Source organism: Dermacentor albipictus, chromosome 1, assembly GCF_038994185.2.
Source record: "Dermacentor albipictus isolate Rhodes 1998 colony chromosome 1, USDA_Dalb.pri_finalv2, whole genome shotgun sequence".
In the NCBI taxonomy this organism is placed as follows: domain Eukaryota; kingdom Metazoa; phylum Arthropoda; class Arachnida; order Ixodida; family Ixodidae; genus Dermacentor; species Dermacentor albipictus.
The window spans coordinates 273,501,488-273,528,350 of NC_091821.1; the positions used below are offsets into that span (position 1 = coordinate 273,501,488).

At 44.3% G+C, this 26,863-nt stretch overlaps 1 protein-coding gene across 1 annotated transcript in view; it reads right to left on the minus strand.

Annotated features, from left to right (window-relative positions):
• The window catches only part of sli (slit guidance ligand), a 379,301-nt gene that overhangs the window by 58,671 nt on the left and 293,767 nt on the right, over positions 1–26,863 (minus strand). The window contains exons 16-22 of the mRNA XM_065440604.1: positions 16,211–16,361; positions 13,347–13,421; positions 10,576–10,647; positions 9,187–9,258; positions 9,052–9,123; positions 3,876–3,947; positions 3,640–3,803 (exon numbers count right to left, since the gene is read on the minus strand). Coding sequence (XP_065296676.1) covers positions 3,640–3,803; positions 3,876–3,947; positions 9,052–9,123; positions 9,187–9,258; positions 10,576–10,647; positions 13,347–13,421; positions 16,211–16,361 — 678 coding nt within the window. The remainder of the gene's footprint in view (positions 1–3,639; positions 3,804–3,875; positions 3,948–9,051; positions 9,124–9,186; positions 9,259–10,575; positions 10,648–13,346; positions 13,422–16,210; positions 16,362–26,863) is intronic.

Genomic DNA, 26,863 nt, shown 5'->3' on the forward strand with positions numbered 1-26,863 from the left:
AACCATGATCTGACGAGGCGCACAGTAGTGGGTGACTACGGATTAATTTTGACCCCTGGGGTTCTTTAACGTGCACCGAAATCTAAGTAGATGGCCGCATTTTGTTCCCATTGAAATGTAGACACCGTGACCGGGATTTGATCCCACGACCTCATTTTTAGAAGCACAACACCAAAACCACTAAAGCAACCACAGCGTGTCAGTTACGACCACAATTTGGCCACTAAGGTTGACTTAATATGAAAATTGACATCATTGAGTTGCGTTCTGCAGTGGCAAAAGCCCGATTTTGTGTGTTGCGGCTGGGCAGAAAATAGTGCAGCCTGAGTGCAAATTTGACTGACGATTACGGTTGCCATTGGATATTTGTGACCAAGAAGTTTCATGAAAGCAAGGAAGTAGTTTGCTGGTGTGCCGCACTATCATCCCGGTAACCGGTCATAGTGAACGTGTGAAAGAGATTTAGAATGTCATACACACGGCGTTTGCCCATGAATCGACGTAGATTTACCACTAGGGCAGAAATTCGTGTGCTAAAATGCACAATGAAACTGTTGAGCTACACGCTGAGTCCACTGTATGAAATATAGGTACTTTAAAAGAGTTGTTAGTTGCGCCTGTGCTCGTCTTCCTTCCCGTTCTGCCGTCCCGTTGTGCTATATTTCATGATGGTTCTCCGACTATGACCTTATTCATTCAGCACAGCTTTCCTTTCGACTGCTCCATGAAATGAGAGCCAGTTAATATCGCCTTATACACAAACGTGTAATACTTTTATAAAACATTCATAATGCATGGTATCGCACAAATCGGTTTTCATTTTCTTGTGCTCTAATTACAATTATGCCGCCAAACATACTCACACTGCAAAGATGCCGACGCTGAAATGAATAGCTTGGATTGCAAGGATAATAGCTAGCCAATGCATGTCTATGACTGTGTACTTGCCCCTGAAGATGTACATCCTGCTAAATTAGCAACTTCATTCGAAATTAGTGTTTTGGCACAGGTTAGCGCCACTCTATGGTTTGGTGCAAGATGATGCAATTGGTGCGGCACTTCCATCCCTGGTCATGGCATGTGTGGATGTGTGCACACAATCAATCAAGCGGACATGCAAGAACTGCCACTAGTCAGCTGATAGTGATTAAACCTTTTTAAGCAATAAGTGCAAAAGACACGCAATAAGATTGTTCAAGCACCACAAGCAGTGTCGAGTTTGTTCTTTCTTGCATTGTGTCTCAGGAAACAAAGCAGAAAACATGTTCGCTATTCTCGCCACAATAAAAAATAGAGGTAAACCTTCCTTCATTTGTGCACACCCTCGTTTTCTTTTTTTCCCTTTTTTTCTTTCCTTTCTTTTTTTCTTTTTTCTTCTGAGAAGAGAGGGAGTAAATGTTCACAAACCAAGTCCTTGGGGCACTAAAGCCAGTATGCTCAACATCAGCCATCTTGACCTTTAGATGTTGTGAATAAAGCAAATAGAGGAAGCATAATGTTGCACCCATGTTTTACCTGACAGAAGCGGGCTTCAGTCCTAATTTTTAAAAACATTTCAGATAGACATTTGTGTTATTGTATCTTTTGAAAATAAGGTTTCTTGGAAAAACTTGTTTGTTTAAAATTTTTTTTTTCTTATCATGCATATTTGTAAGACACAATCTCTTGCAGGAATGTCGCAAAGGAAACATTCTATATTTCACACTGCTTTCAAGTTTCTGCATTGAATAGAAAATGCACAAAGGCACATCAAAGTTACAAAACTTTTCTTGTTTGGGCCGTGTTCAAAATATTTTCTTCTTTTTTTTTTGGACAGCACACACACAAGAAAAATACATCAAAGTTATTGACATTTAAGTGTATTAAAATGAGCAGAAAAGGTTTTTGACACAACTTTTTTAGTATGCACTGAATTCGGTCGTGAAGTCGGAAAATATTGCGGTAAGCAGTAGCAGGACACCCGTGCTGCCACCTTCAAATATTTATTTTGTGTACTGGAAATGCTTCTTGGGAATAAAATGTTCGGTTCTGTGCAGTTTGAATATGCCTTCGTAACGTATTTAAAAAAACAAGCAGACAAAATAAAGATATCAAGTGGACATGCATGTCCAATCTCTTGCGTATTCACCTTCCATAATAGTACTGTACAAACTGTTTTCTTTTGAACTTGTAGCATCCAAGGAGGGGCGATCAACTTTGTCAACTAAGATACTGGAGTTTGAGTTTGTTAGAGTTTACTGAACGTAACATGGCAGGGGGGGGGGGGGGGGGGTTACATATGGAGAAAAAGGTCCCTTAGTGTGAACACTGCAATGGGACCTCTTGGATTACAGGGTGGTGCCGGCTAATGTCAGAAAATAAAGTTATGGGGTATGCCAATTCAATCTCACGTGCTCGGTTTTCCACCGGTTAGAGTGCATAGTGCATGCAACACCATCAGCCAAGTTTTCTCCATGCAAGGTCAGCAGCTGCATCGTACAAGTGCTCTTTCCATCCACCCCCACCCCCCTTAAAAAAAAAGAAAAAGCTGGTTGAGCAAGAAAGTAAGACTAACAGAAATGCCATTGCTTAACTTACTCGGATTAGAGTGGATATCACCATGTCATATTTTTCAAGCAGGAGGATAGACACTGCACTTCCAGTCTACTTCTTTAGACAAGTGGGCAACAAGAAAATGAGAATTTTCTATTAGCCATGGCAATTACGGTATTATTATTATTATTATTATTATTATTATTATTATTATTATTATTATTATTATTATTATTATCATTATTACTTTCTGTGCCTCCCATTAAATTTAGGCATGTAGCTCTTAGATGAATAAAAATGCAGTTCCTGTTTACATTTGTAAAGTTTACCTGCTTTACAAGAGTAGCATAAATGCGTGTATACAAGGAAAACTTCGTAACACTGGCGACCTATGCCAGTACAAGAATGAAATGAGTCAATGTGCAATTATAGCAATCGTCTCGAGCAAGCACTTAGACCTACATAACTAATAACATAACATGTGATAAGATGTAGGCTGGAGTCACAGCACTGTTCTTACTGCTGCACCGACAAGCTCCTTGTTCCTGGACAACATTAGCTTGCTGGGATAGTTGGTAATAGTGCAGGTTAAACATTTCAAGAAAGAACGGCACAAAAAGTGATCAAAGACATGCAACATGTTCCATTTCTTGTGTGTGCTGCTGCTTTGCCCTTTGTAAACAAAGTGCAGGCAAAATGAGAAGTTGAATGCACTGCTGCGCGGATCCTTTGTTGCTCACTGCCTACAGCAAGCTGTTGAGGTTTGGAGTAGGATTTGTTTGACTAGTTGGTATGGGTTCATCTTTGAAGAAACATCCCAAAAGAAAACGAAAACACATATATAAGAGCTGGCAACAGGACAAGTGCCATGTGAAAAGTATCCAGTCTTATGTTCCATCTTCTTTTGTGCTATTTCTTCCAAGATAAGGTTTGGAGACTTGCCATTAAGTAATAATCTACTCTTTTGGGAAAGCTGATGGCAGATGATCAAAAATTTCATCTGCACAGAAACTGATGTAAGCGCCAACAAACCTCTGCAATATCAAGCTCTGCAACTTGCTTATCGATAACTGTAGTTTGAGCTGTTCACCACTGCACTCAACCCACCTGAGCAGACAAGCTGTTTAGGCTCGACATCCTGCAATGGCAGGTCCTTGAGACGTGCCGGTGAGTGGCAACGTGGGCTGCCTGTAACCATGTCACTGCGCCGCAGCCACTCAGACAGCCAGCGTAGGTGGCAGCTACAGTGAAGCGGGTTCCCCAGCAAGTTCCTGTGGAAAGGACGGTGTGCTCAGCCAAGGTGGCGGCAACAGAAACAGCAACGAAAGGAGCACACAACTCACAGGGTCGCCAGGGATGACATGCGTTCGAAGGAGCCCTGCACAATGCACCGGATCTTGTTATCATACAGCGACCTGCAAGAACAAAAACGCACCTGCAGAACAACTCTGTGCCAAGGTGCACTCACGCTGCCACCACAATTCCAACCAGGCACCACGGGCATGCATGTTTCCCGCACTGTACATCAAGTGGCAAAGCATGCCGGCTTACGTCAGTACAGGAGCAGTACAAGAGGCATACAGAAGTTGTATCTAGCCTTGCACAATATAGTTAAGGCCACACTGTTTGGGCATGGTATTTGAATAAAATTGGGCAGTATTGAAGGTTCCTGCAATGGTTCAATGTAGTTACAATGCCTAGAGCCTTTCCCTTTTCATTACATCTATTTCTTATGCAATAATTTCTTTTTTTATTATTTTGCAAATACAGTCTCCAACCGATAATTCAGACTAAATGGGGACTACCGAAAAGTCCAAATAGTCGAGCGTCCTAAACGAATTCACCAGAAAATAATGATTTAATTCCACAAGTGGCCAAAAAGGGTGTGCCACATTCTCGGATCACCACTTCTGGAGATGCCTTCAATTTCGCTTGACTAGCGCAAGACACATCAGCATCTACAAGTGATGGCATTCTTGGCACAGTGCCAAGCATGCTATCTTATCACAGTGCAGGAATGCCGCCGTGCATTGATGCGCCTGGTGCTAGTCACGCGAAATATAGTGAAAGTTAAAGTATCCTCAAAACCGATCATCTGAGAATACAGCCCAAGTTTTTCAACACATTGCTATGTGCACATATGCTTGTCTTTGGCATAGAGAGTCCGTTGCCATGATTTTCTATCAATGCCTTTTATGCTATTCTATTTCATGCAATCCGCACATCACACTAAGTACAAAACAGACATGCCTTTGTGTTTCTCCATTCTTGACTGCATCCTGTTTTTCACACTGTTTCCTTTTCATTATGAATATGTGTACCAACCATCTGAATTCAATATGGCACTGCTTTATCATGCTGCTCTGCCAGTTATGCATAAACTTTCACTTGTTTAGGCAGTGAAGAGCAGCATTACTACACTTGTCTTTGTCGGTGCCTTAATTGCTGTCTTAACAAATTCCGCAGACTAAAGTGGACTCGTACATGCTACAGAAAAAAAGTAACCGATCACAATTACAATTACTTCACCGAAATTTTGTTAAATCGAGTTACCAATTTGCCCCATGAAAATAATTGGTGAAATATCAGAATTTACTGATTATATCTATGTTAATTTTCTTCACAATTTTACTAACATTGCATAGATACAGTAAACAGAACTAGCTGGTCTGGCACTTTCAATGCATTCTCTTTAGCCCTTCATACATTGCTTATATGCATCAAACATTGCTTTTAAAATTTTCGTTGGTCATCATTCCTCATTTTTGTTGTGAAGACATCAACAAAGATACTGAAAGATTGCTCAAAAAGGAAAAAGCCAGGAAAAGATAGGGAGGTTAGCCAGTTTACTCAATGTGCATGCTGGTGGGTACGGTGATGTAATGTATACGGTTCTTGTGCACAAGATTGTGGTTACTCAGTATCTGGGTACTCTGTGAAATGCAGTGCTTCATTGTTGTTGGGACTTGGAGAATACGCTCCCAGATGGGCGAATGAAAAGCTGAGAAATCATTTGTATGTGATTTCCTGGCAATAACGACCTAAGTAGTCCATCACTATCGAGACATGCTAGCACCATGTCACGTCTCAACACCACAAAGGCATTAATTAGATGTTTGCTATGAGGCAAACACCCACTCATCCATCAGTGCCTATCCAGACGTCAACACAGCGTGAACACCGACCGTTGACAGGTTCACAAAAGGCCACTACCCCCATCACTACCTGACAGTCTGAACTACTGAAGAGGGGGGCCACCATCAAATGCTACCTTACAACGACAGCGACCTTGGATTCGCAGTTAATTAGACATTTGCCATGAGGAAAACCCCCACCCATCTACAGCACCTATCCAGACGTCAACGCAGCGTGGACACCAACTCTTGACGGATCCACAAAATGCCACCACCCCCACCATTACTTGACAGCCTGAACTAATAATGAAAGGGGTGGGGGGCAACATCAAATGCTACCAAACAACGATGGCAACTTTGGATTCACAGGTTGCTATCTTGCCGCATATGCCATACCATCGGGCTTCGGAGGCGGAGTTACTGTGGAACGTTGTGATAGCATGAGTGTGGTATCGCAACGGATTCAACGATTGTGATTTGCTGCTAGACAGTCTTCAGAGTCCCTAGACGACTCGCCTGGAGAAGACGACGATATTAAAGGTGGATACCTTTCGTGCAGTAAGACAGAGGGTCCTGATGTGAACTCGGACGTTTAACTTGCTCCTGCATGAAGTGGGCTTCCGTAACTGGAGCTGTGTAACTAAACCAATAAGCCCTTACTACTGGATGTATTCGTTGATGTGCTTGGTGGATTCCATGCCCTAACACCACCCTAAGCCGCAACAACCCGTTTAGTTCGTTGGCCAACATCTGACAGAGCGTTACGACGAAATAAATACTAATCTTCAGGGTTTGCCTGTCTGAACATGTCTTCGTGAGGCTGCTGTGTGGCACTGTAGTTTTTGCCACATTCAGGTTCTCAAAGCTGCATCACCTGTTACAGCTTGTCTTGTCAATAAAGTAACTGGTTGCATGTAATTGATTACTGCAAACAGCAAATGAATTACTATGAGTGTTATCAAGTAAACAAAGTAATTGTTAGATTACAAAACTAAAAAAAATGTAACTTATTTCAAGTAAATAATTACAGCTAATTTCTTATGTACAAGTCTTGCATCGAGACTGCACCGGAGTATCTCTCTTCTAGTCTACTTTGACTGGTGATGTGGGCAAAGTGAACGAAGCAATTCTTACACACGAGCTCGATGATTGCAGCTAACTGTCTTTTTCTTTAGGCTTGAGCGTAACAGAAGCGACAGTGTACACATAGTTTAGTTACGACTCGCCACTTCAGCTAAAGCAGTGTGCTACGGGACTTACATCTGGCATGTTCTAGCAACTGCCTGCTGACATAAACTGTCACACTCTTGTGTGCGTTTCCCATGTTTTTTGAGTCATCCGAGAGAAAATGCTTCTGGCCGCTGACAAAAGGATAACCTGTTGGAGTTACAAGTGCTGTGCAATGATATGTGACAATGGTGCCTGCTGATGTCAACTACCACATCTTAGTGATCAGTTTCCTGTGCTCCAAAAAGATGCATATGTAACCTCGGGGCAAAAACCTCCTCGCCCAACATAGAGATGCCTTCCCTAAAGCCTCTTAAACTTCGTAAAGTAGCGCCACGCTTTAGAGAATGCTGCCTCCTCCTCACGCGCTCTGGCCGAGGCCGACGCCACGCTACTATTGGCCTAATAGCATCACGTGGGCCCTCGCGCCATGCTTCAGGGCCATTTTCGCTCGAGAAGCGTCTAAGGAGTGGCAAGGAGCACATGTTGGCACCGTTGCTACGCTCGAGTAGTGTAGCCAGCACCATGGTCGAGGAGGGAGCGTGAAAGAAAGGAGAAACGAGGAGGAGGGAAGGCAGAGAAGGAGAGTGTCGCTACTTTACGAAATTTAAGGGGCTTTAGCCTTCCCTGACCAAAGGGAAAGGGATGGCCCTATGATCACCAGTGAAGGAAAGACCACCTTATCTACTAGAGAAGTGATACCTTACCTACTAAAGGTGAAGCTTTACCTACTGTTGAAAGACAATGACTCAGCCGAGCCAAAGAATGCACCGAGCTTGTTCTCTGCGGAGGACAATGGGTTCCTCACCAAGGGAACTTGTATGCATCCCCGTTGTGTACATTTTCTCTATTCTCTCTTATCCTTCCCTTCCTCAACATGTAAATAAATTGCCAAGTTTTCGCAAAAACTGCATCTCATTCCTGCCTGGACGACTGGTCTCCTGACGCCCATGGCCAGTTAGCCTAGGATGTTGTAATGTCGGATGTCAAATGCAAGGGTAGAGGATTTCATGTCGTCACAGCTGGCATAAAGCTTTTGGGATGGCATTGTAAGCTTTAGGCAGCTATTTGAATACAGTCGACTTCCATTAATTCAACCCTGACAGGACCAACGAAACTGATCAGATCATCTGGCATATTGAATTAAACAAGACGCAGAAAAAAACGCAAAAACACACCTCTGATTCATTTGTCAGTATTTGCCCAATTCTAACATGCCCCCACATCAAACAGGTACCCGCTTTCTATGTGTCTAAACTAGAAAACTAATGTAGCAATGGCATTAAAGTTCTTAAATAAAGTATAAATCTAACGTGCACCTGATATTTTAGCAAGAAGAATGTGTTGCACAATGGCGGTCGGTTTTCCAAAGTTAGCCTTGCCGCGGTACAAATGTGTTGTGTGGTAAAGCACACAAACGCCGCAAAGGCGGTTTTGGTTTTGTATCCAATTATATCCCGCAGGCAATTTTCGGCAAACATTTTTTGAAAAATAAGGGGGGTGTTAAACTGGGTGAATGCTGTAATCAGACATTGTCAGCTATGGCTATTGCTTGAAACTCTTCCTCAGGCAGGCCGAAAATAGGCGTTTTGGATGGGAGATGACGCGTGTTCAATGCATTCACTGTACTCTAAGCTCTGCCGAGACAGACGGTGGCCCAAAAGGAGTCGCTGTTGGGGTCACAATAGTAAAATCCCTTTGTTAAAGGGGCTGCACATGCGTGCTGACTGGTCAAGTTCAAATTATACGGCGAAGGCCAATTTGGGACCAAAATAATGAACACTTGGGCCCATAGAGATGCAAGGGTGCTGGCCGGGACCTTCATTCAGGATCAAATCAACGAGCATCAAATAAACGAAAGACTACAGTATGCAACTTTCTGACGTCGTCGAACCGAAGGGACAGTTGTGTCGGTCATAAAGTTGGATATTGTGTATGGGTGGGTAGCGTTTAGCATTTTGCCTCCTTTAGTCCTCATACTTTCTTTCGCAGCTGACTGAAGCACTTTTGAACACGAGCGCGTCGAAAAAACTTTATACAACCAACTAATGCCACACAACGTTCAATATGGCATTTCAGAGATGCTAAGGCACCACAGACTGTAGTGGAAACATGGCTGTGTCACAGCACAGGCACGTGCCAGACAGCACAGACTCACAGGAGACGTACGGAATCCAAATCCGCAAATGTGTCGTTGGCAATGAACGTCAGCAGGTTGCTGCGCAGCATCCTGCAAAGAGGAGGAACGATGTTGGTGGCTCTATGCGAGCTAGAAAACCGGTCGCACACTCACAGGGTCTTCAGCCGAATCAGGCCCGAGAACATCTTAGCACGCACTTGCTTGAGCTTGTTCTCTGTAAGAAGCCTATGTGGGAGAAAAGTGAGCATGTGCATAATGCTCATTTTATGCAATGTGTCTGATGGGCCAAATCAACACACTTTATGGCTTTCTATCCTGGATGATTAGCCTCCATATTACCAGTTAAATATAATCCTTGCATTAGTTTCCTGTACTGCTCGTGCATTGTGAATGAAGAACTTGATGTGCTGAAATAAACTAAGGAAATAATGACACAGGATTTTATATTACCAATGGGTCACATGCTACCAGAGTAGTAAACACTCACTGATTTTAAAAATTTGTTGGGTTTAACATCCCAACACCGCACAGTGGGTCATGTCGTAGTGCAGGGCTCTAGTATAATTATGAATATCTGGATTTCTTTAAGGCACATCGAAACCTAACCACAGGAGAGTTCTTGAATTTCATTCCCATTGGATTTGCTGCTATGATTTTTAAAAATTTTGCCACGTGAAAGCACCATTAAAAGAGAAGTATCATAAATATATTTCAATGGTCCAAATGGCTAGCAAATCTGTTGATAAGCATCTCGGATGAAACTTTCCCTGCTGGTTTCCATGACCTCCGGAAATGGTGGCAGCTGCGCATGGATAGCTGAAGGAACTACTTGTACAAGAGATACCAATGTTTGTTGGTAAGTTGTACAAATGATTTTTAATGGCTTAACACTGGAACTTTTCTGATTATGGTTGTATTTGCTCTCTATCTGACTCTATCCATGGTGGTTGACATAACTTTTTAATACCCCTTCTTATACAAACAATCAAACTCTTAAAACTACAGAGCCTTGTCACTTTCTTCAGCATACATCGCCCATTTCTGGCAGCACAATGTAAATAATAAGACTGCATTAAATAGAAATTAAAGAAATGATGTTACCACGAGCTAGAGAGGCACTAGTTTTTAATACATCAGTAAACATTTCTTTCACACGGAAATCAAGAACTGGAGGCTCTCTTTGATGGTCACAACTATCATTTTGGCTCACCATCATTTTAATTAATCAGGATGAAAGCCCAATTTACTAAATCTGGGACGTGATTTTCTAAACAACTCGTGCGCAGACACTTGTTGTCGTAGGGAAACCTTTACAAGACCACTCATATTGCATTTAGATGGCGATGGCGCAAGCATGTGCTTCCAATGCCACAGAATTACTTCATGGAACTTTAGCCTGCTGCTCTTATGGTGCCCAATTATGTGCTAAGTGGAAGCTCATATCAAAAGCTATACAAATAGCACGATCGATCCTGTCCATTTCCATAAATATAATGGCGCATGTGTGACACAGCATCAGTGCAAAAACAGAACCAAACTTACAAATCTGCCAGTTGTTCTGCACCAAGAAAAGCGTTGTCTTCGATTTCTGAGATGGCATTGTTGCGCAAGTCACTGAAAAAAAGAAAAGTAATGCCTTCACCCTATCTGGATGAACCACATAATGTTAGATATATCTTCTATTAGGTTCAACTACACTATTTCTATCCCAAGCTACAAAGCACGTGAAAACGAATAACATGGTAAAATACCCCTGAATAATGACCACCATATCTTGGCACATTAACAAAGCTGTCACAAATATGAAAGTCCAAGGCATCAAAATGCCAGTTCATTTTTGTCCCTAAAGGAGTACTCATGTGAACATGTTGTGCCCTCCCTGCCAATGTTCTTTTTTTTTTTTAAGTTAGCTGTTGACTCCATAATTATGGTATGAAGAATAAATTCCTCATGAGAATTGAAAATAATTCATTACTGCACATGTTAAATGACCAATTTAAGACATGCATCAAGTGTAGCGTGGGATTTGGATGTGAAAAAGAAGACTTGTCACATGGCTTCAAGCAGAGGTGGCAGTCCCGTGGTGTCACAAACAACTTAAGAGCCCGCCAGACATACTGGTGCGGTGTTTTAAGGCAATACAATGACCGTGTCAGCTGGAAACTGGAACACGGCCAATATGGAGCCCACGCGTTGTCCTTTGAAGTGCACGCATACTCCAGACCGACCGTGGCTGGAAACACAGGAGGACAGGCTCTACTCTCTTTTCCCTTTGAGTGCTGGATGTACTTAGCTTTTGGCAGCATTGTCATAGTGCGTGCCTACGTGTCAGTGATATCTGGTCTAGGCGACAGTGAATAACGTAATTATTCATTGCATGCTTGAGGTACTGAGGCTTTATAGTGTAATTACTGGGTCAAGGGCTATTGAATAAAGCGACAAAAATCAGAGAAAAATTTCCTGTCAGTACACCTTAAAAATGAAGAAATTAGTAACCATGGAGAAAGCTATACAATTTCAGGCCACACCAGCGACCGAATTCACTAAGATTTTCGTTCCTAAATTATGTTTGCTAACGGCTGACCTCGTTCACCAATGATATGTCCGACATGCCGTTTGGCTGACACCTGCTCTTGCGAATAACATTAGCACAAGAACGTTTTTGTAAATATGGACCCGGACATTAAACATGACTATTCTTGTTATTTTTTTGTTTCCCTTTTTTTAAACAAGTGGTTTCAGATTTGACTTCTGGAAGCCAGCCACAATGTCGAGAAACAGAAAAGTAGGGCAACCTGAGAAAATCGATAGCAATACATGGTCAGCAGTGCGACAAAGGAGGCATACTCAGAGGAGAAATGGCCTGGTAAATTGGTGACACAGAACACAGCACTTTTTCACAGAAAAAACTGGCAAAAAGAACTTGGGCAGCACTTGCATTTCTTCTCCAACTCTGTGACTTTTTCCACGCTGTTAATCAGTCATGTGACATGTACATAGCTCAGGCAGGTCGGGACGGTGGTTGCAGTATTAGTGCTTATACAAGAATGGATCTAAATGTAACTCCAAACAAGATGGACGTTTGCAGAAAGATGACAACGTGATTGACAGTGGTAGAACAAGGAATGTCTCAGGCATTGTCGTAACGTTGGCTTGAGACACATCAATCCTTATTTGATCACTGTTGATCTCTATAAAGCAGTGGGTTTTGCACACCAAAGCTAGGCACCAGCCATGAGAACTCTGTAGTAGGTTATGTTTGACTAGCTGAAACTGTTCGCTATGCCCCAGAATCGCAATACAGTGGCACTTTTCAATTATCCCTTCCTGCTGGGACAGCTGCTGCAGATTAAAATAAAACATTGGAATCAGCTCAAGGATACTGAAAACAGTTCTCTCATCCCCATCTTATATGCACACGAGGAGATTGAGCTACAAGTCATTCATCAAACCCAAGGCACTACATAATGACATCATAGACCACCAAAGGAATTTTGCAGTGTGTGTAACAGTCCCCATATGTTTTTACTCATCGCTACATTCCCCCTTTCCCTACTTTAGAGGAAGCTGGACTCTTCTACCTCTTCTGGTGCCCTATGGAACAGTACAATCATTACTTGTTTCATAGGGTTTAATGCCCCAAAGCAACACAGATGCCATAGCGGAGGTGTCCATCACAATTTTGACAATTTAGGGTTTGTTTAGCAGGCACTAATACACAGCACGTGAGGCCTTTTGCATTAGGCATCATTCAGAATGCACCGTCAGTGGACTGGGGATAGTATCCGCATCAGATCACTATGCATAGCTGCTGAGCCACCGTGGCATACTTATCAGATACAGGCAGTTATTTATAACCTTCCATAACAGGACCGGCATCTATCCTTGCACAGTGAGGCCCCTCTATTATTATTCTGTACCTCTTTGCATAGGCTGAGAAAGCCAGTTATGACAATGCCTGCTCGCAAAACGTTTCTGCCAGTTTTGAGAAGCGTCATTTGTGGAAATAAAATTAATTTTTTCGCTTAACTATCATTCTTATTCTGTATTCCATGAATACCCAGAATTCTTAGCATGCCTGTTAATTTTCTTAGTTCTTGGTTGCATTAATGGAGCAGCTGATATGTAAACTGCTGCATGGCTCTAGTTAATTGAAGGCCACATTCATAAGCATTACAGCGTACACCACCCAAAGTAAAAATATAATTTGCCTTCCCATCACTAGAGAGAATTTACAACGAACTACCACATTATTTCGTCAGAAGAAACAAGTTGCATGAGAGACTCTTTTGGAAGCGCACAATAATACTTGCAGTTTGTTCAAATTCGGCAGTTTCTTGAAAATTCCACTATTCCGGACCTTCGCAATGTGGTTGTCGTTGAGTCTCCTGAAAGCAAACAAAATAAATGTCAATCATTGCCCTTGTAACTGCCACGACAGCCAATGTATGAGAGTGCTGCTAGTAGGAATAGTCCGCGCCATTGTGAACAAGAAACCCATACGGGTTACACACGCCTAATATTGGTCAGTGACCGTAATTTTTGTTTTGTTAAACATGCTAGTAGGAATATATGAACTGCTGTTTATCTGTGCAAATAAAGTAACTCAAACTGGCTCAGAGTGTTAAAACGAGCCATAGAGATAATCAGAGCTCATCAAAAGGAACAGTACAGTTGGCAATCCACGCATGTGACATGAATACTAAGCAAAAGAGACGCATGGACACATGGACAAATCCAACTGAAGTGGAAACGTATAAGACACGGTACAAGCAATAGTTGCACAGGTGTCCTAGTGCGCCAATGCATTCAGTGGGAAGTGTCTTCAATAGCGTAAGAAGTCAGCAAAGTTAGCTTTTGATGATTGTTAATTACCGTATTTACTTGAATCTAACGTGCACCTCTTTTCTGATAAAGCAGGTGCAAGAATTGCATGCGCGTTAAAACCGAGTACAACCCTAAATCTGCGTTACCATATCGCCATTGGCATTAAAAAAATGGCCGCCTCGCACGCGCTTCTAGCCTAGCTGCCATAGCTTCCTCCATGTGCATACCTCCATGTTGTACGTGTAACCAGGTGCTGGTGTAACCTAGTCTACCGCCTGTGTTCCCGTTTTCTGCATTTAATCAATCAGCAAGGAAGTGCCAACTGCAAAGACACGCTGAGTCCACCATGATGCCACATTTAAAAGAAAAGTCATCATGCGCGCGGAGACGGATGGAAATCGGGCCGCATTATGGGCGTTTGGAGTTCCCGAAACTTGTGTGCGGGACTGGCGCAAACAGAAGGAGAATATTTTCTCCAACAAAGCAACAAGGAAGGGTTTCAGTGGACTGAAGCAAGGCCGCTTCGCCAAAATAGAAGAGCTATTTGTGGAATACGTGCAAGAGCAGCGAGTGGCACAGTGGCCTGTGATGGCCGATCTGCTCAAAGTACGGGCAATGCAGTTAACCCCTACTGAAAGGGCTAAGGCGGAGTGACTTCAAAGCGAGCAGGTGCTGGCTGTCAAATTTATGAAAAGAAAAGACTTTTTTCTTCGAAGGCGGACAGGGATATTCCAAAAATTGTCCGAAGAATATGAAGAGAAATTGCACAGTTTTTAGCGCTACGTCTTGAAGTTGCGCCGTAGAAACGGCTACCACTTCGGACAGATTAGAAATGCCAATCAGACGCTCCTTTACTTTGACATGCCTGCCACCACAATGATTGAAAAGAAGGGGGCGAAGCAAGTACGCGTTTTGTCTTTTGGCCACGAAAAAACTGTCACTGCAATGCTTTGTTGCACTGCGGATGGGCGCAAGCTGCCCCCGTATCTTATCTTCAGATAGAAGACGCTCCCAAAAGGAATCGTGTATCTGAGTGGCGTGATTGTGCATGCAAATGAAAAAGGTTGGATGACCACAGACTTGGTCGCTGACTGGATTGATAACGTTTGGCAGAAGAGACCTGGCGGCAGTTTGGGTCTGCGTGAGATGCTTGTGCTCGACACGTTCAGGTGCCCCCTTGACCAGCGCATCAAGGACAAGCTGGCTGCATGCAACACCGACCTTGTTGTGATACCCAGCGGCATGACATCGCAGCTCCAGCCGCTTGATGTTTGTTTGACCAAGCCAGTGAAAGATAAAATTTGGGCACTCTACACCGAATGGCTTGTCAATGGCTGCCACGAATTCACGCCTGCCAATAAAATGAAGCGTGCTTCGCTGCAGGACTTAGCTGGATGGGTGAAAGATGCATGGTGCACAATTCGGTCTGCCATGGTCAACAAGGCCTTTAAAAAGTGTGGGATTTCGAACGCCATGAACGGCACCAAGGATGAAATGCTTTGGTCTGTTGATAGCGATAAGGAGTTGTCTGGTAGCGACAACGAGTGATATCTATTGCCCCACGCGACTCGTACCGGCGCAGTGAAAATCTTGGTGGCAAGGTACGCCGCTTCCATTTGTGTTTTTATTCATCACAACTTTAGTGTATTGGGAATAAATCAGTTTTTTCCAAATGAGAGAAAATAGTATTTCTATATGAAAGCATGAGGTGTGCGGTATTGTACTCTCTCTTTATTTATTTTTTTTGTTTTTTGTCACAGAAAATGGGTGCGTGTTAGAATCTAGGTTTTCATTTTTTTATTTTTTGATCACGGAAAACGGGTGCGCATTACAATCGAGGGCATGTTAGAATCGAGTAAATACGGTATGCTTGAAAAGTCACACAGAAATGGCAGACAGCCAATAGAAGACATAGAAAGTAAAATTGGGTGAGCGATAGTGGCCAAAGTAACATCTCCTCGAGGCGTGAAAGTAGTCCGAGCTTAATGCGAGGTGTTGACAGTCAGATCAGGCATAAGCAGGGATTACTGAAGCTAAACAGAGGCCTAATTCCTTTGCTGTTTGTGAAATGACTTCAGTGAAAGAAAGTCTCGGGATCACTACTTATACGGTGCAGTCATTCTAACATCTGAGTTAACCAGGAGGCTCGCAGATGGCAATGCGAGGCTGAATAAATCAACAACCCTAAGCCCCAAAAAGTAAAATAACATTCAAGCTTCTAGGTAATCTAGGTTCTTTAATTTCGTGGGAGTCGTTTCCATGCTTCCCACCCACAGAAAATTCAAGCCTATATCTGAAAGCCTTTTCACATTGTTTCTCAAATGCAAGAAAATAGTGTGGTATTGCTCACAGTTCTGTGGTGAAGGTGGGCAAGTCGGTAGGAATCTCACGAAGACCCTTGCGCGAGCAGTCGACGATGGTGCCTTCGCAGACGCACTGTTCTGGGCAGTCACGGTCCACAACACAGTCACCCGCCAAGCGTGTCCTGTGCTCTTCCGAACCTGCAAAGCAGCCCGTGTCTGTCTGCGCAGTGTCGTCATCGGAAGAGCTTGCAGGAAAGCACCGCTCATTCTTTACAATTCGCGTGCAATGAAATGACATGCAACCAGTTTTTTTCACACACCGATAAATGCAGCTTGAATACTTGCTGAATACACACTTGCTGCTTTAGGTGCCTTAAAGAGAAAAGACTGGCTCAGAGAGGCAGGAGTAGCTGCGGTACTCCAGAGTGTAGTGTGGCTGTTTAAACAAAATAATGTTCAAAGGAGAGTTATTATGAGCTTGTCATTTTTTTCTCCTTAAATTATGCAGGTATATAAATACTTCAAATTTGAGAAAAGACACTTCTAAGCACCAGAAAATCCTACATAATTTACTATAATACACTTGTTTCTACAAGCCAGTGTCAGTTTCAGTACCCAGGGTGTGTCATGAGGTCATAATACATAGGCTCGCTCTGTTCCTGTTGCAAGTGAGCTCCACTCCTGGAATGACTGGCACTGCAGTTGGCATGACGTGCAATGAAGGATGACATAGGCACGGCTACCATGTCCACTGCTTCAAAACAGGGGGAGCGAGCTGAGAATAAGATTTGTAGTAATGCCAGGGAAGCCTCAATGGCGCTATGGTTTCCAGCTCACTTATGGTACATAACAAGACATCACAAAGAATTCAAACCAAAAAATTGTACAGATCCCACATACTCTCCAAATCGACATTATGGGAAGCACTTTGCAGGCGGCTATGCAGCTCGCTGTGCAGCATTGTTACAAGGCTGACCAATGTGTTGGTGCAAATCCAGCATTTGTGTCTGTGATGGGAATACAGTGCAGTAGAATTAATGCGAGAGCATGTGCATGATGACAGCAGCAGGACAATGACGACGATGGCAGCAACAAGTGCATGATTTCTATGAACGATCAAACTCATGTGAACGAGCGGCATTGAGGTGTGAGATGGGTAAGAACCGCAGTAACTAAATGCTTGCTGATGGCAGCATGTGGTATAACTTGGAGGACACTAATGGGTGAGTTGATGGCAATACTGTAGGACAGCCTAAAACCCATGTCCTTTTAAGGTGTTAGCATTCTTTGGGTACTTCATGCACTTTTCATGTCTGTCTGCATCACTTTATATGTGCCAGTCAGTCTGTGCTGATTTTCAATGAGCCTCTTTGATGTCAATTTGAATCACTGGGTATGTGCCAGCAGGTGTGTGCCACCCTTCAATGAACATCTTTGATGCCAACTTGGGCAACGAGGTATGTGCCACTAGGAAAGTGCCGTGCTATAATGATGAAACAAATCCCTTAAATTTCTCGGATGCTTAAAGGGACACTAAAGGCAAACACTAAGTCAAGCTAAAGTGATAGATTAGTGCTCAAGAATCTCTAAGGCATCAATATTATTGCAAACAGAGCCTTCATAATCGAGAAATTGAGGTAAATGCAGGACATGATTAGAGACTCCCCCGGGACATTCAAGCACTTGCCCGATAACAAAAGTGCTCCTCAGTTAAGTAGTACTCAACTACTCATTTCAAAAAAACATCCTAATATTGTATTGTAGTATGAAATAAAATGCTACTTGACCAGTTCCATTTCATATTTAGAAAAAAGAACTCATTGAAATTACTGTTGACAATGACGCGGGCGGTCGCAAGGTTTCGCTTTCACTCGACTCTGCGCTGCCCACGCTTTCTCATTTCAGTACTTTCCTGATCGCGCAGTTCTGCGCTGGTTTTGCTGGCTCGCGGAACTTGCACAAACTACAAGTAGCAGAGAATTCAACTTCCATGTGATGTTGCAGGATACCCGAATGGTCTACACCACTTGACCAACAAGCAGCTGCAGCGGCAAATCCGCCGCTCTGTCTTGGCTCGGTGCTGCCGTCTGCCAGGTGCCGTTTTACTCACCAACAGCAGCAAAGGGTGGTGATGGCGTATGCAACGTCACCACTTCCCCGGTTAGGTGGCGGGAGATTTGAATTTCGAAAAAGCTATTCGGACCCTTCAGATACACTTTTCTCATAAACAAGGTTTTTTCTTGGCACGAAACAAGTGTTGCAAGGTTTCTGGAAAGGTATTTAAACAGTCCACGTCGACTTAGTATTCGTCACAGCCTTTAGTGTCCCTTTAACGGAATCAAGCCCACGCACAAGGGTTTCTCAGGGACAGCAACCCGACGTATTTGCAGGCTGTGCCACAAATGCATTGGATATGTGCCGCTTTTCAATGAACACCTTTCACTTCAACTCTTTAGCAAGCTGTGCCATGAATGCAACGGGTATGTGCCTCTCTTCAACGAAGGTTTTGCCAGCTTCGGTCACTGAGTATGTGCCAGTGAGCATGCAAGAAACGAAGGAACAATTCTCAGCATCCTTAGGCACCGGCATGCCATGGTTATTGTTTCGGAGGCCATGTGCAAAGTTTTCAGCAGAGCCATTAGATGGCGCAGTGCATCCAGACAGAAGTGAGAGAGAAGAGCTAGATTGTTGCACAACGTATTTCTCAGCGTTTGCACACATCAATATGCCATGCATTTCGGAGGGCACGTGCAGGCTTTTCAGTGGCAATGCTAGATGGCACTGAGTGTTCTTAGGAAAGCACGAAAGAGGAATCCCGCTGCAGTACATGCCTCATAAATAACTCATTTCGACGGTGGTGATACCGTGAGTCGCTATATTGATTCAATGCTAATTAACACATGACCATCTTGTCATCGTGAGATGGGTTCTGTCCCAATGATTTTATAGCCATACAGACAAGTGGCATGGTCCAGCTGCTCGCCTTGGCCAAGCCGTGTTGACGCTGCCATTGGAGAATTCAATGCAGCGTTGTCGTACACGGACACTATGTGCACCAGGAACGAGCAGGCCTTGTTTGATTAAGCAGCCTGGTAATGATGAAAGGTTGTGAAAGTCCGGTAAGAGCTTCGGGAGGAACGAGAAGGCGGCATGTTGGCACTTAGAAATCAATGCTCATGGGAAACTTGCTTTTCAATCGCTGTTTGAATGGATGCAACCAGCACCCGGTGTTCTGCTGCCCGAATGCAGAGATCTCATGCATGCCATCTGGCTTGAGTGTAGGTAGCATGCGAGAACCAGAGGTGAGAGTCCGATTATGAAGCTCGGATGACAATGCAATGACCATCATGGCATCACAAACATGAATGTATGGCCATCGGCCCTAGTTAGAAGACAACTTGGTACGCTGGGTCGGCATAAGGTCTTGTTACAGTAATAATGTCATGCTGTCCATGCATGTCATGAATTTATGTCATTCTTGTCATGCATGTCATGACATTTGTGGCATTTTTTTTTGCATACAAACATGCCATGATATGTATTCACAGCATTCATTTATGACAAGCATGACATGTCATTAATGCCACACATGCATTCCATGAGCTCATATCCAGAATACATCTAGTTAAAGAAATTCATATCATGACATGATTGTCATTTGTTTCAGGTTCATTTTTAACAAGTTCTGTATCAGGATATCCATGACATGAATGAAATGACATGACATGCATCACATGAGTGATATCACATGCATGTCACAACGTGAATGACCTGAATGACAGAAACGACCTGAGGTCATGTTGTCATGGTCGTTTTTTTAACTGGATATGTATGTAGGCATAAGGATATGTGTGGTGAGACATGCATTCATGACAAGACAAGAATGATGTCACATGCTCCGGCATGCATTGTCATTAATGTCAAGAGATACATTCACGCAAGTCATGGCAGTCATGTCATGAATGTCATTGATATGATGTCATTTATGTCAGGCCATGCACTCATGTCATGTCATTCATATACAGGTACATATGGACTTAAACAAAATGACCACACTGGCATAATGTCATTCATACTATCCATATCATGACATATTACATACCATGAAAAGGATGTGATGTCATCGATCTCATGGCATGTGCATGTGTCTTGTCAATCAGGTCATGAAGCACATGACACATCATGAAATCCATGTAATTCATGTCAGGTCATGCTTGTATATGTCATTCATATCCCGATATATACCGAGTTAAAGAAACAACCACAACAGCACCATGTCAATCATGCCATTTATGTCATGACATACATGCCAAGACAAACATGTCATGTCAGTGATGTCATGACATGTCAGTCATGTTATGTATGGGTGCATGTCATGCGCCCCCCCCCCCCCCTCCATGCCTATTCTGATATATACCCAGTTGAAACAACCATGATAGCATCACAACGGAGGAGGACAGAGAGACAGACGGATGGATGAATGGACGGACGAATGAACAAACAGACAGATAGGTAGATACACTCAAAGCACCTGACGTTTACAAAGAATGTGTTGCATTAAAGGATTGAATCATTGCAACGGACTATTGCATGTCTCTGTGGGCGATAGCGAACATATTTTCAGGCAGCTCCGAAAGCGTTCGCACAATGATCTTTGGTTTTTTTCGTGTCGAGTGTTTATATGCCGCGACCTAAAGCCCACTGCACGGTGCAAATATGTGCATTAGGTACAGGCACACCATGTTTATGATGAAAAAAATTAAATAATAAGGAGTGCGTTGCAAAAACTAGACAAGGGCAGACAAAACACTGCTTTGTCCTGTCTACTCTTTATTGTCTTGCTTTCCTCATTTTTCAGGTATGAAGCCATCTACCAAACATTAAGTGAGGTCTTTTTGCGATATACCGTGATCTACTTTAGTCATTTGTTTGTTTTGCAATGGGGGTGGTTGCCTAGCAACACATGACATAGCTTTGCAGCCATAGGCCTAAACAAGTCAGTCGCAGCTATGGCGAAGCGGGCAAGCAATCGCTTCTTGCCGTTGTCTTCTACTTTCAACAGCACCAAGGCCAGTGCCTTCAGTACACCCACTCCCCACCGAAAGAGGAGCCATCCTGGCGACACAGTGGCAGGAGAACACTGGGGGGTTGTGGTGCTGTTCGAGTCGGGAGACATGGAAAATTTCTTGGCTGCGACGATGCTGGTCTAAAGACACTTCTATCGGCATGATGAGGAAGTTAACAGTGGATGTTTGTTGCAGTACCCGATAGAAACCATGGTACTTGGAGAGCAGCCTGGTGGAAAGGCCCGAAAGAGTAGACAGGACCCACAACCAGACCAGTGAGCCAGGAGCAAAGCATGTAGCCATAGTGGATGCATCGTGGGGATGCTTTTAGCACCACTGGTCCTGGGATGTCAACGAACAAGCGAGCTGGGAACATTCTTCGGCATTGTCAACTCCAAAGCATCTGGTCAGTAGGGTAGACTTGTGTCCATAGTGCATGAAGGTCTGTGTCCATAAAGGAGAAAGAAAGGTGAGAACCAAGTAAAGGCTTTGAGTGGCAGTATTGTAGGCGTATGTGACAAAAGGCAGAATCCGATCCCGATTCGAGTGGTCAGATGAAACATACATGGCCAACATGTCCTCTAGGGTGCGATTAAAATGCTCTGTCATCCCATTAGTTTGGAGATAATATGTTGTGGTAAAGCGGTGAATGATGCAACACTCCTTAAACAATGATGAAATGACGTCAGAGAGGAAAACGCAACTATGGTCGCTAAGTAATTCTCGAGGCATTCCACGCCATAAGGTCAGGTTTTGAAGGATAAAACAAGCAACGCCTTTGCTGTAGCAGATGACAGGGCTGAAGTTTCAGCATACCGTGTGAGGTGGTCAATGGAAACAATAAACCAGCGGTTGCCGCTTGGAGTGCTGGGAAGTGGATAGTGTAAGTCAATGCTGATGCGGTCGAATGCTCTAGCGGGGCATGGCAAAGGTTGTAAGGGGCCAGCATCATGTTCAGGTGGCGTCTTGCATCATTAGCACATACGGCATGACTGGACATACTGGCGAACGCAACGGTACATTCTGCGCCAGTAGTAGCGAAGCTGGAGGCGAGAGTACGTCTTTAATACACCAGCATGGCCACATTGTGGGCCGTCGTGGAAAGTGGCACAGATGTCATAGCGGAGGTGTTGGGGAATAACAATCAACCACTTGTGCCTGCTGGAGCTGTAGTGGCAGTACAGCAGGTTATCCCTAATGATGAAGTGCGTGGCTTGGCAGAGCGTTTGAGAGATTGGAGCTGGCAAACGGCTAGACAGGAAGTCTAGAAGCAAAGAGATCCATCGGTACTTGTGCTGCTCTGACAGCATGTCAGAAATGTTGAAAGTGGAGGCACCACAGGTGCAAATAGACAAGCGGACAGGATGAGAAGGCAGGGGTGACCAGGATCAGAAGGCAGGGGTGACCAGGATAGAGCGCCTGCATCGGAATGCTTTCAACCTGAGTGATAATGCAGATGCCGTATTTTCGTAGGCGTAATGCCCAATGAGCAAGCCAACCAGCTGGATCTTTCAGTGAAGATAAAAAACATATGGCACGATCGTCAGTCAAGGAGTCAAATGGACACCCATACACATAACCGCGAAATTTTCCAATAGCCAAAATAATGGCCAGTAACGGAATAGTTCGCCTCGGCTTTGATAAAGGTGTGGCTGGCATGCACTACGACATACTCTTTGAAGTTATTCTTGCATTGTGCAAGAACAGCGCCTAGTCTAACACCACTAATGTCCGTGTGGATCTCAGTTGGATCAGAGGGATTGAAGTGTCGCCATATTGAAGTACTGGAAGTGAGGTGAGAAGGCAGTGCAGTTCTTGGAATGCGTCGCCATATGCCGGGTCAAGGGCGATGATGGAGGCTGGGTCAAGGGGGCGATGATGGAGGCAAACTGCGCATTGGAAATATGAGCACAGGCTGATGAAGCTGCACAGCTGTTTCATAGTATTTGGTAACGCGGATATGGCACTCACAAAGTTTCGCATGGTCTGGGAGGGTATCGTCTTTTGAAACCACTTGATCAAGAATAGTAAGCTTGTGAGCACCGAAGTGGTATTTTTTCAAATTTAGTTGCAGTGCTGCATGGAGAGACACACAAGAACTTGCTTGAGGCAGCTGAGGTGCGACACAAAGTCGGTAGAAAAAAAAGCACAATATCATGTAAGTAACAATGGTACGTGTTCCACTTAAGATCTCAAAGAATTGTGTCCATCATTCCTTCGAAAGTGGCAGACGCACTGCACAGGCTAAAGGGAATGACGGTGAATTCATATAGCACATAAGGTGCTGCAAAGGCTGTCTTTTAGTGACCAGCCTCTGCCATCGGTATTTGCCAGTACCCGGAGCACAGATCCAGCAAGGAGGGGAGGGGACAAACTTTATTGTAGAGCCAGCACTTTATGATGGCCAGGCCCAAGCCTCCCATGAGGGGACGTCAAGGGCTTGCCTCGCCGCCGCCTCACGGGCGTGCTGGGTCAGCCAGGTTTGGTCGTCGAGGGTGGAGCTCCACATTAACATCCCGACCCTCTCGTCAAGGTTGCATCCAGCGAGGAAAAAAAAATTCCATTTCCTGTAGGCTGTCCAAGGCATCGCCAATGCGCTGCAGAACATGTAAATCTTTGAGCATTATTCGGCTAAGGTGGCGATAGTCGACACACAACCTTATGAGGCTGTCTTTTTCAGAAATGCCCAGGGACTGTAAGCGGGCTGGATGATGCCATGCTCCCCCATGACATCAACCTGTTGGTCAATGATTTGGTGTTCAGCAGCTGACACACGATAAGGACACTGGCGCAATAGAATTTGTTGACCGGTGTCGATATGGTGAACACGTGCTGACGCTCGGCCCAAGGACAGTTTGTCAATGTCGAATGAGGCGTGAAAACGCTTGAGGAGCTTGAAACTGTCCACATACAAATGAACATAGCATCTATCAGGGCGTGCTGCCGCTTAACAGGTGACAGGGCAGTGATGAAGGCATTGGCTGTGCGATTTACGCCAGCGATGTGCTTCCTTTGCAACGGTTTATGATAGCGATAAGCAGACGCAGCGGCAGCACACCCAGCTAAATGCTATGTTTGTTTGTGTGCGAAGCGCTAGGGAGTAGTGCAATCATGACGCGCAAGTGGGCACGTCACGTGGTGTTCCCTTTTTTTTTTGTGGGTATCCAGCAGTAAGCTGAAAAACACTGATACTTAATAGATAGAAAGTTACAAACTGTCTAATCAGACGTTTTGCAAAGCACTCTACAACTTTTTAATTTGGATTTTTTGCCTAACTTCATCACTTCCGAAGTTGGTTAATTATTCTTGATTAATTATCTAATGAAACAAAATACAAGAAATAGTGCGACACACTACATACAAAAGTGAGCAACATGCATTTAGTCACATTGTCTTAGAGTGCATCAGCATATTTTTAAACTCTGGCTAAAGTTAGCAGAAACATCTTGTATATGGCAGTCCCTTCAAAGTGGTATAAGTAACCACCACGCCATGTGTTGGCTGGCAAACTTTAAGGATCCTTCCGGTCGCCTAGCATGATGGAGTCTCAGACTCCAGGAATTCGACATCAACGTGGTCTATAAGTTCACGGAAGCATTCCGATGCTGACTGCCCATTGCACGCCGCTACTGACCTGCCACAGCAAGGTGAACTTGATGACAATGGCTTCCTAGGAACAATGAGTGCAGATGACCTCGGTGAGCAGCAGTGAGCGGACCCAGAGATAAAAAGCCTTGCTGAGAACTTGGAAGTCAAGACTGACTTTGTCCAGAGGGTATTTAGGTGTAGACTGCTGTTGTTTTTCTTGTGAAACAACGTCCTGGAGAAGAACATTTCCGCAGCCCGCACAAACTATGTTCTCGTTGTGCCCGCAGCACTCTGGTCAGAAGTCTCGCACACCCTGCACGACGATCAGACAGCCAGGCATCTCGGGTTTTCCCATCCACTTGCAAAAATACAAGAGAAGTATTATTGACCCCGCTTGACCGCCTACGTTACCCATTACGTCAAGACATGCCGTGACTGCCAGCGATGCAAAACACCGCCGACAAGGCCAGTGGAATTACTACAGCCGATCAAGCCTCTTTGCCAACCATTTCAGCACATAAGGATGGTTTTTTTTCCCGGACCCTTTGCGACATCAACATTCAGAAATTAGTGGATTGTCGTGGTGACAGACTACATTACCTGCTATGCTGAAATGAAAGCTCTGCCGAAAAGCAGTGCAACCAAAGTGTTTAAATTCTTCGTCAAGAATATCCTGCTGTGACATGGTGTCCCAGAAGTCCTCATCACCAACAGAGGAACGGCCTTTACTACAGAGCTCACCCAAGCCATACTGCAATACTACAGCCAGAGAAGCCACAGAAGGGCAACTGCCTAGCACCCGCACATGAACGGTCTTATGGAGCGGCTGAAGAAGACCTCGCCGACATGCTTACAATGTACGTCAACGTCAAGCACAAGACAGGGGATGCTGTCCTGCCATTTGTAACCTTTGCTTACAGCACGTCGGTGCAAGAAGCAACGTAGATCACGCTGTTAAAGCTGGTTTACGGCAGGAACCTGCCGGCAACACTTGTCGCCATGCAGCCGCATGTCAACAACGAAGAGAATCTCAACGTCGCCACCTATCTCCAGTGCGTCAAAGAAGCCCTACAGCTTGCCCTCCTGCACACTACAATCTTTGATGCAGACTTAGAGAGAAACTTTTGCGACGCTGTTTCGGGCCCTACAAGATCACCTGATGTACTGGCGCACTGGACTATGAGGCTGTGCCAGATGGCATTTCGCAATCACAGAGATGCCACTCACCGCCTGAAATAGTTCATGTTGTGCACCTTAAGCCCTACCACCAGCTCCCTCTCTCTGGTACTTTGTTTCTTTGTTTGTTATTTCTCTTCACTACACATGCTTTAGTTTCTTGCGCTCGTGTTCGTATCATCGAGACAATGCTTTTTAAGAGGCGGGCATTGACACGTGTACTTATGTATCCTTTTCTCGGGGACTGCATTTCACCCACGTCACACACCTTAAAGGGGCACTAATGGCAAATACTAAGTCGATGTGGATTGTTTAAATACCATTCCAGGAACCTCGCAACACTTGTTTCGTGCCAAGAAAATACTTAGTTTACGACAAAATTGCATCTGAAGGGTCTGAACACCTTTTTCGAAATTCAAATCTCTCGCCACCAAACCGGGGGAGTGGTGACGTTGCATACGCCATCACCACCCTTTGCTGCCATCGGTGAGTAAAAGGACACCCAACAGGCGGCGGTATCCAGCCAAAACAGAGCAATAATAACAAGACAGAGATAATAACAAGAGCTTGATGATGCAACCCACCACCCCACTCCAAAGGGGACACTCATAACATCCATCCAGAGCAGTGCATTTGCTGCTGCAGCTGCTTTTTGGTCAAGTGGCGGATACCGTTCGAGCATCCCGTGGCATCACATGGAAGTTCAATTCTCTGCTACTTGCAGTTTGTGTGAGTTTCACAAGCCAGCAAAACCAGTGCAGCACTATGTGATAACTATAGAAACGCGGAAGCGTTCGACCGCTCGTGTCGTCAAAGATAGTTTCAATGAGTTTTGTCCAAAAATGAAATAGAACTGGACAAGTAGCATTT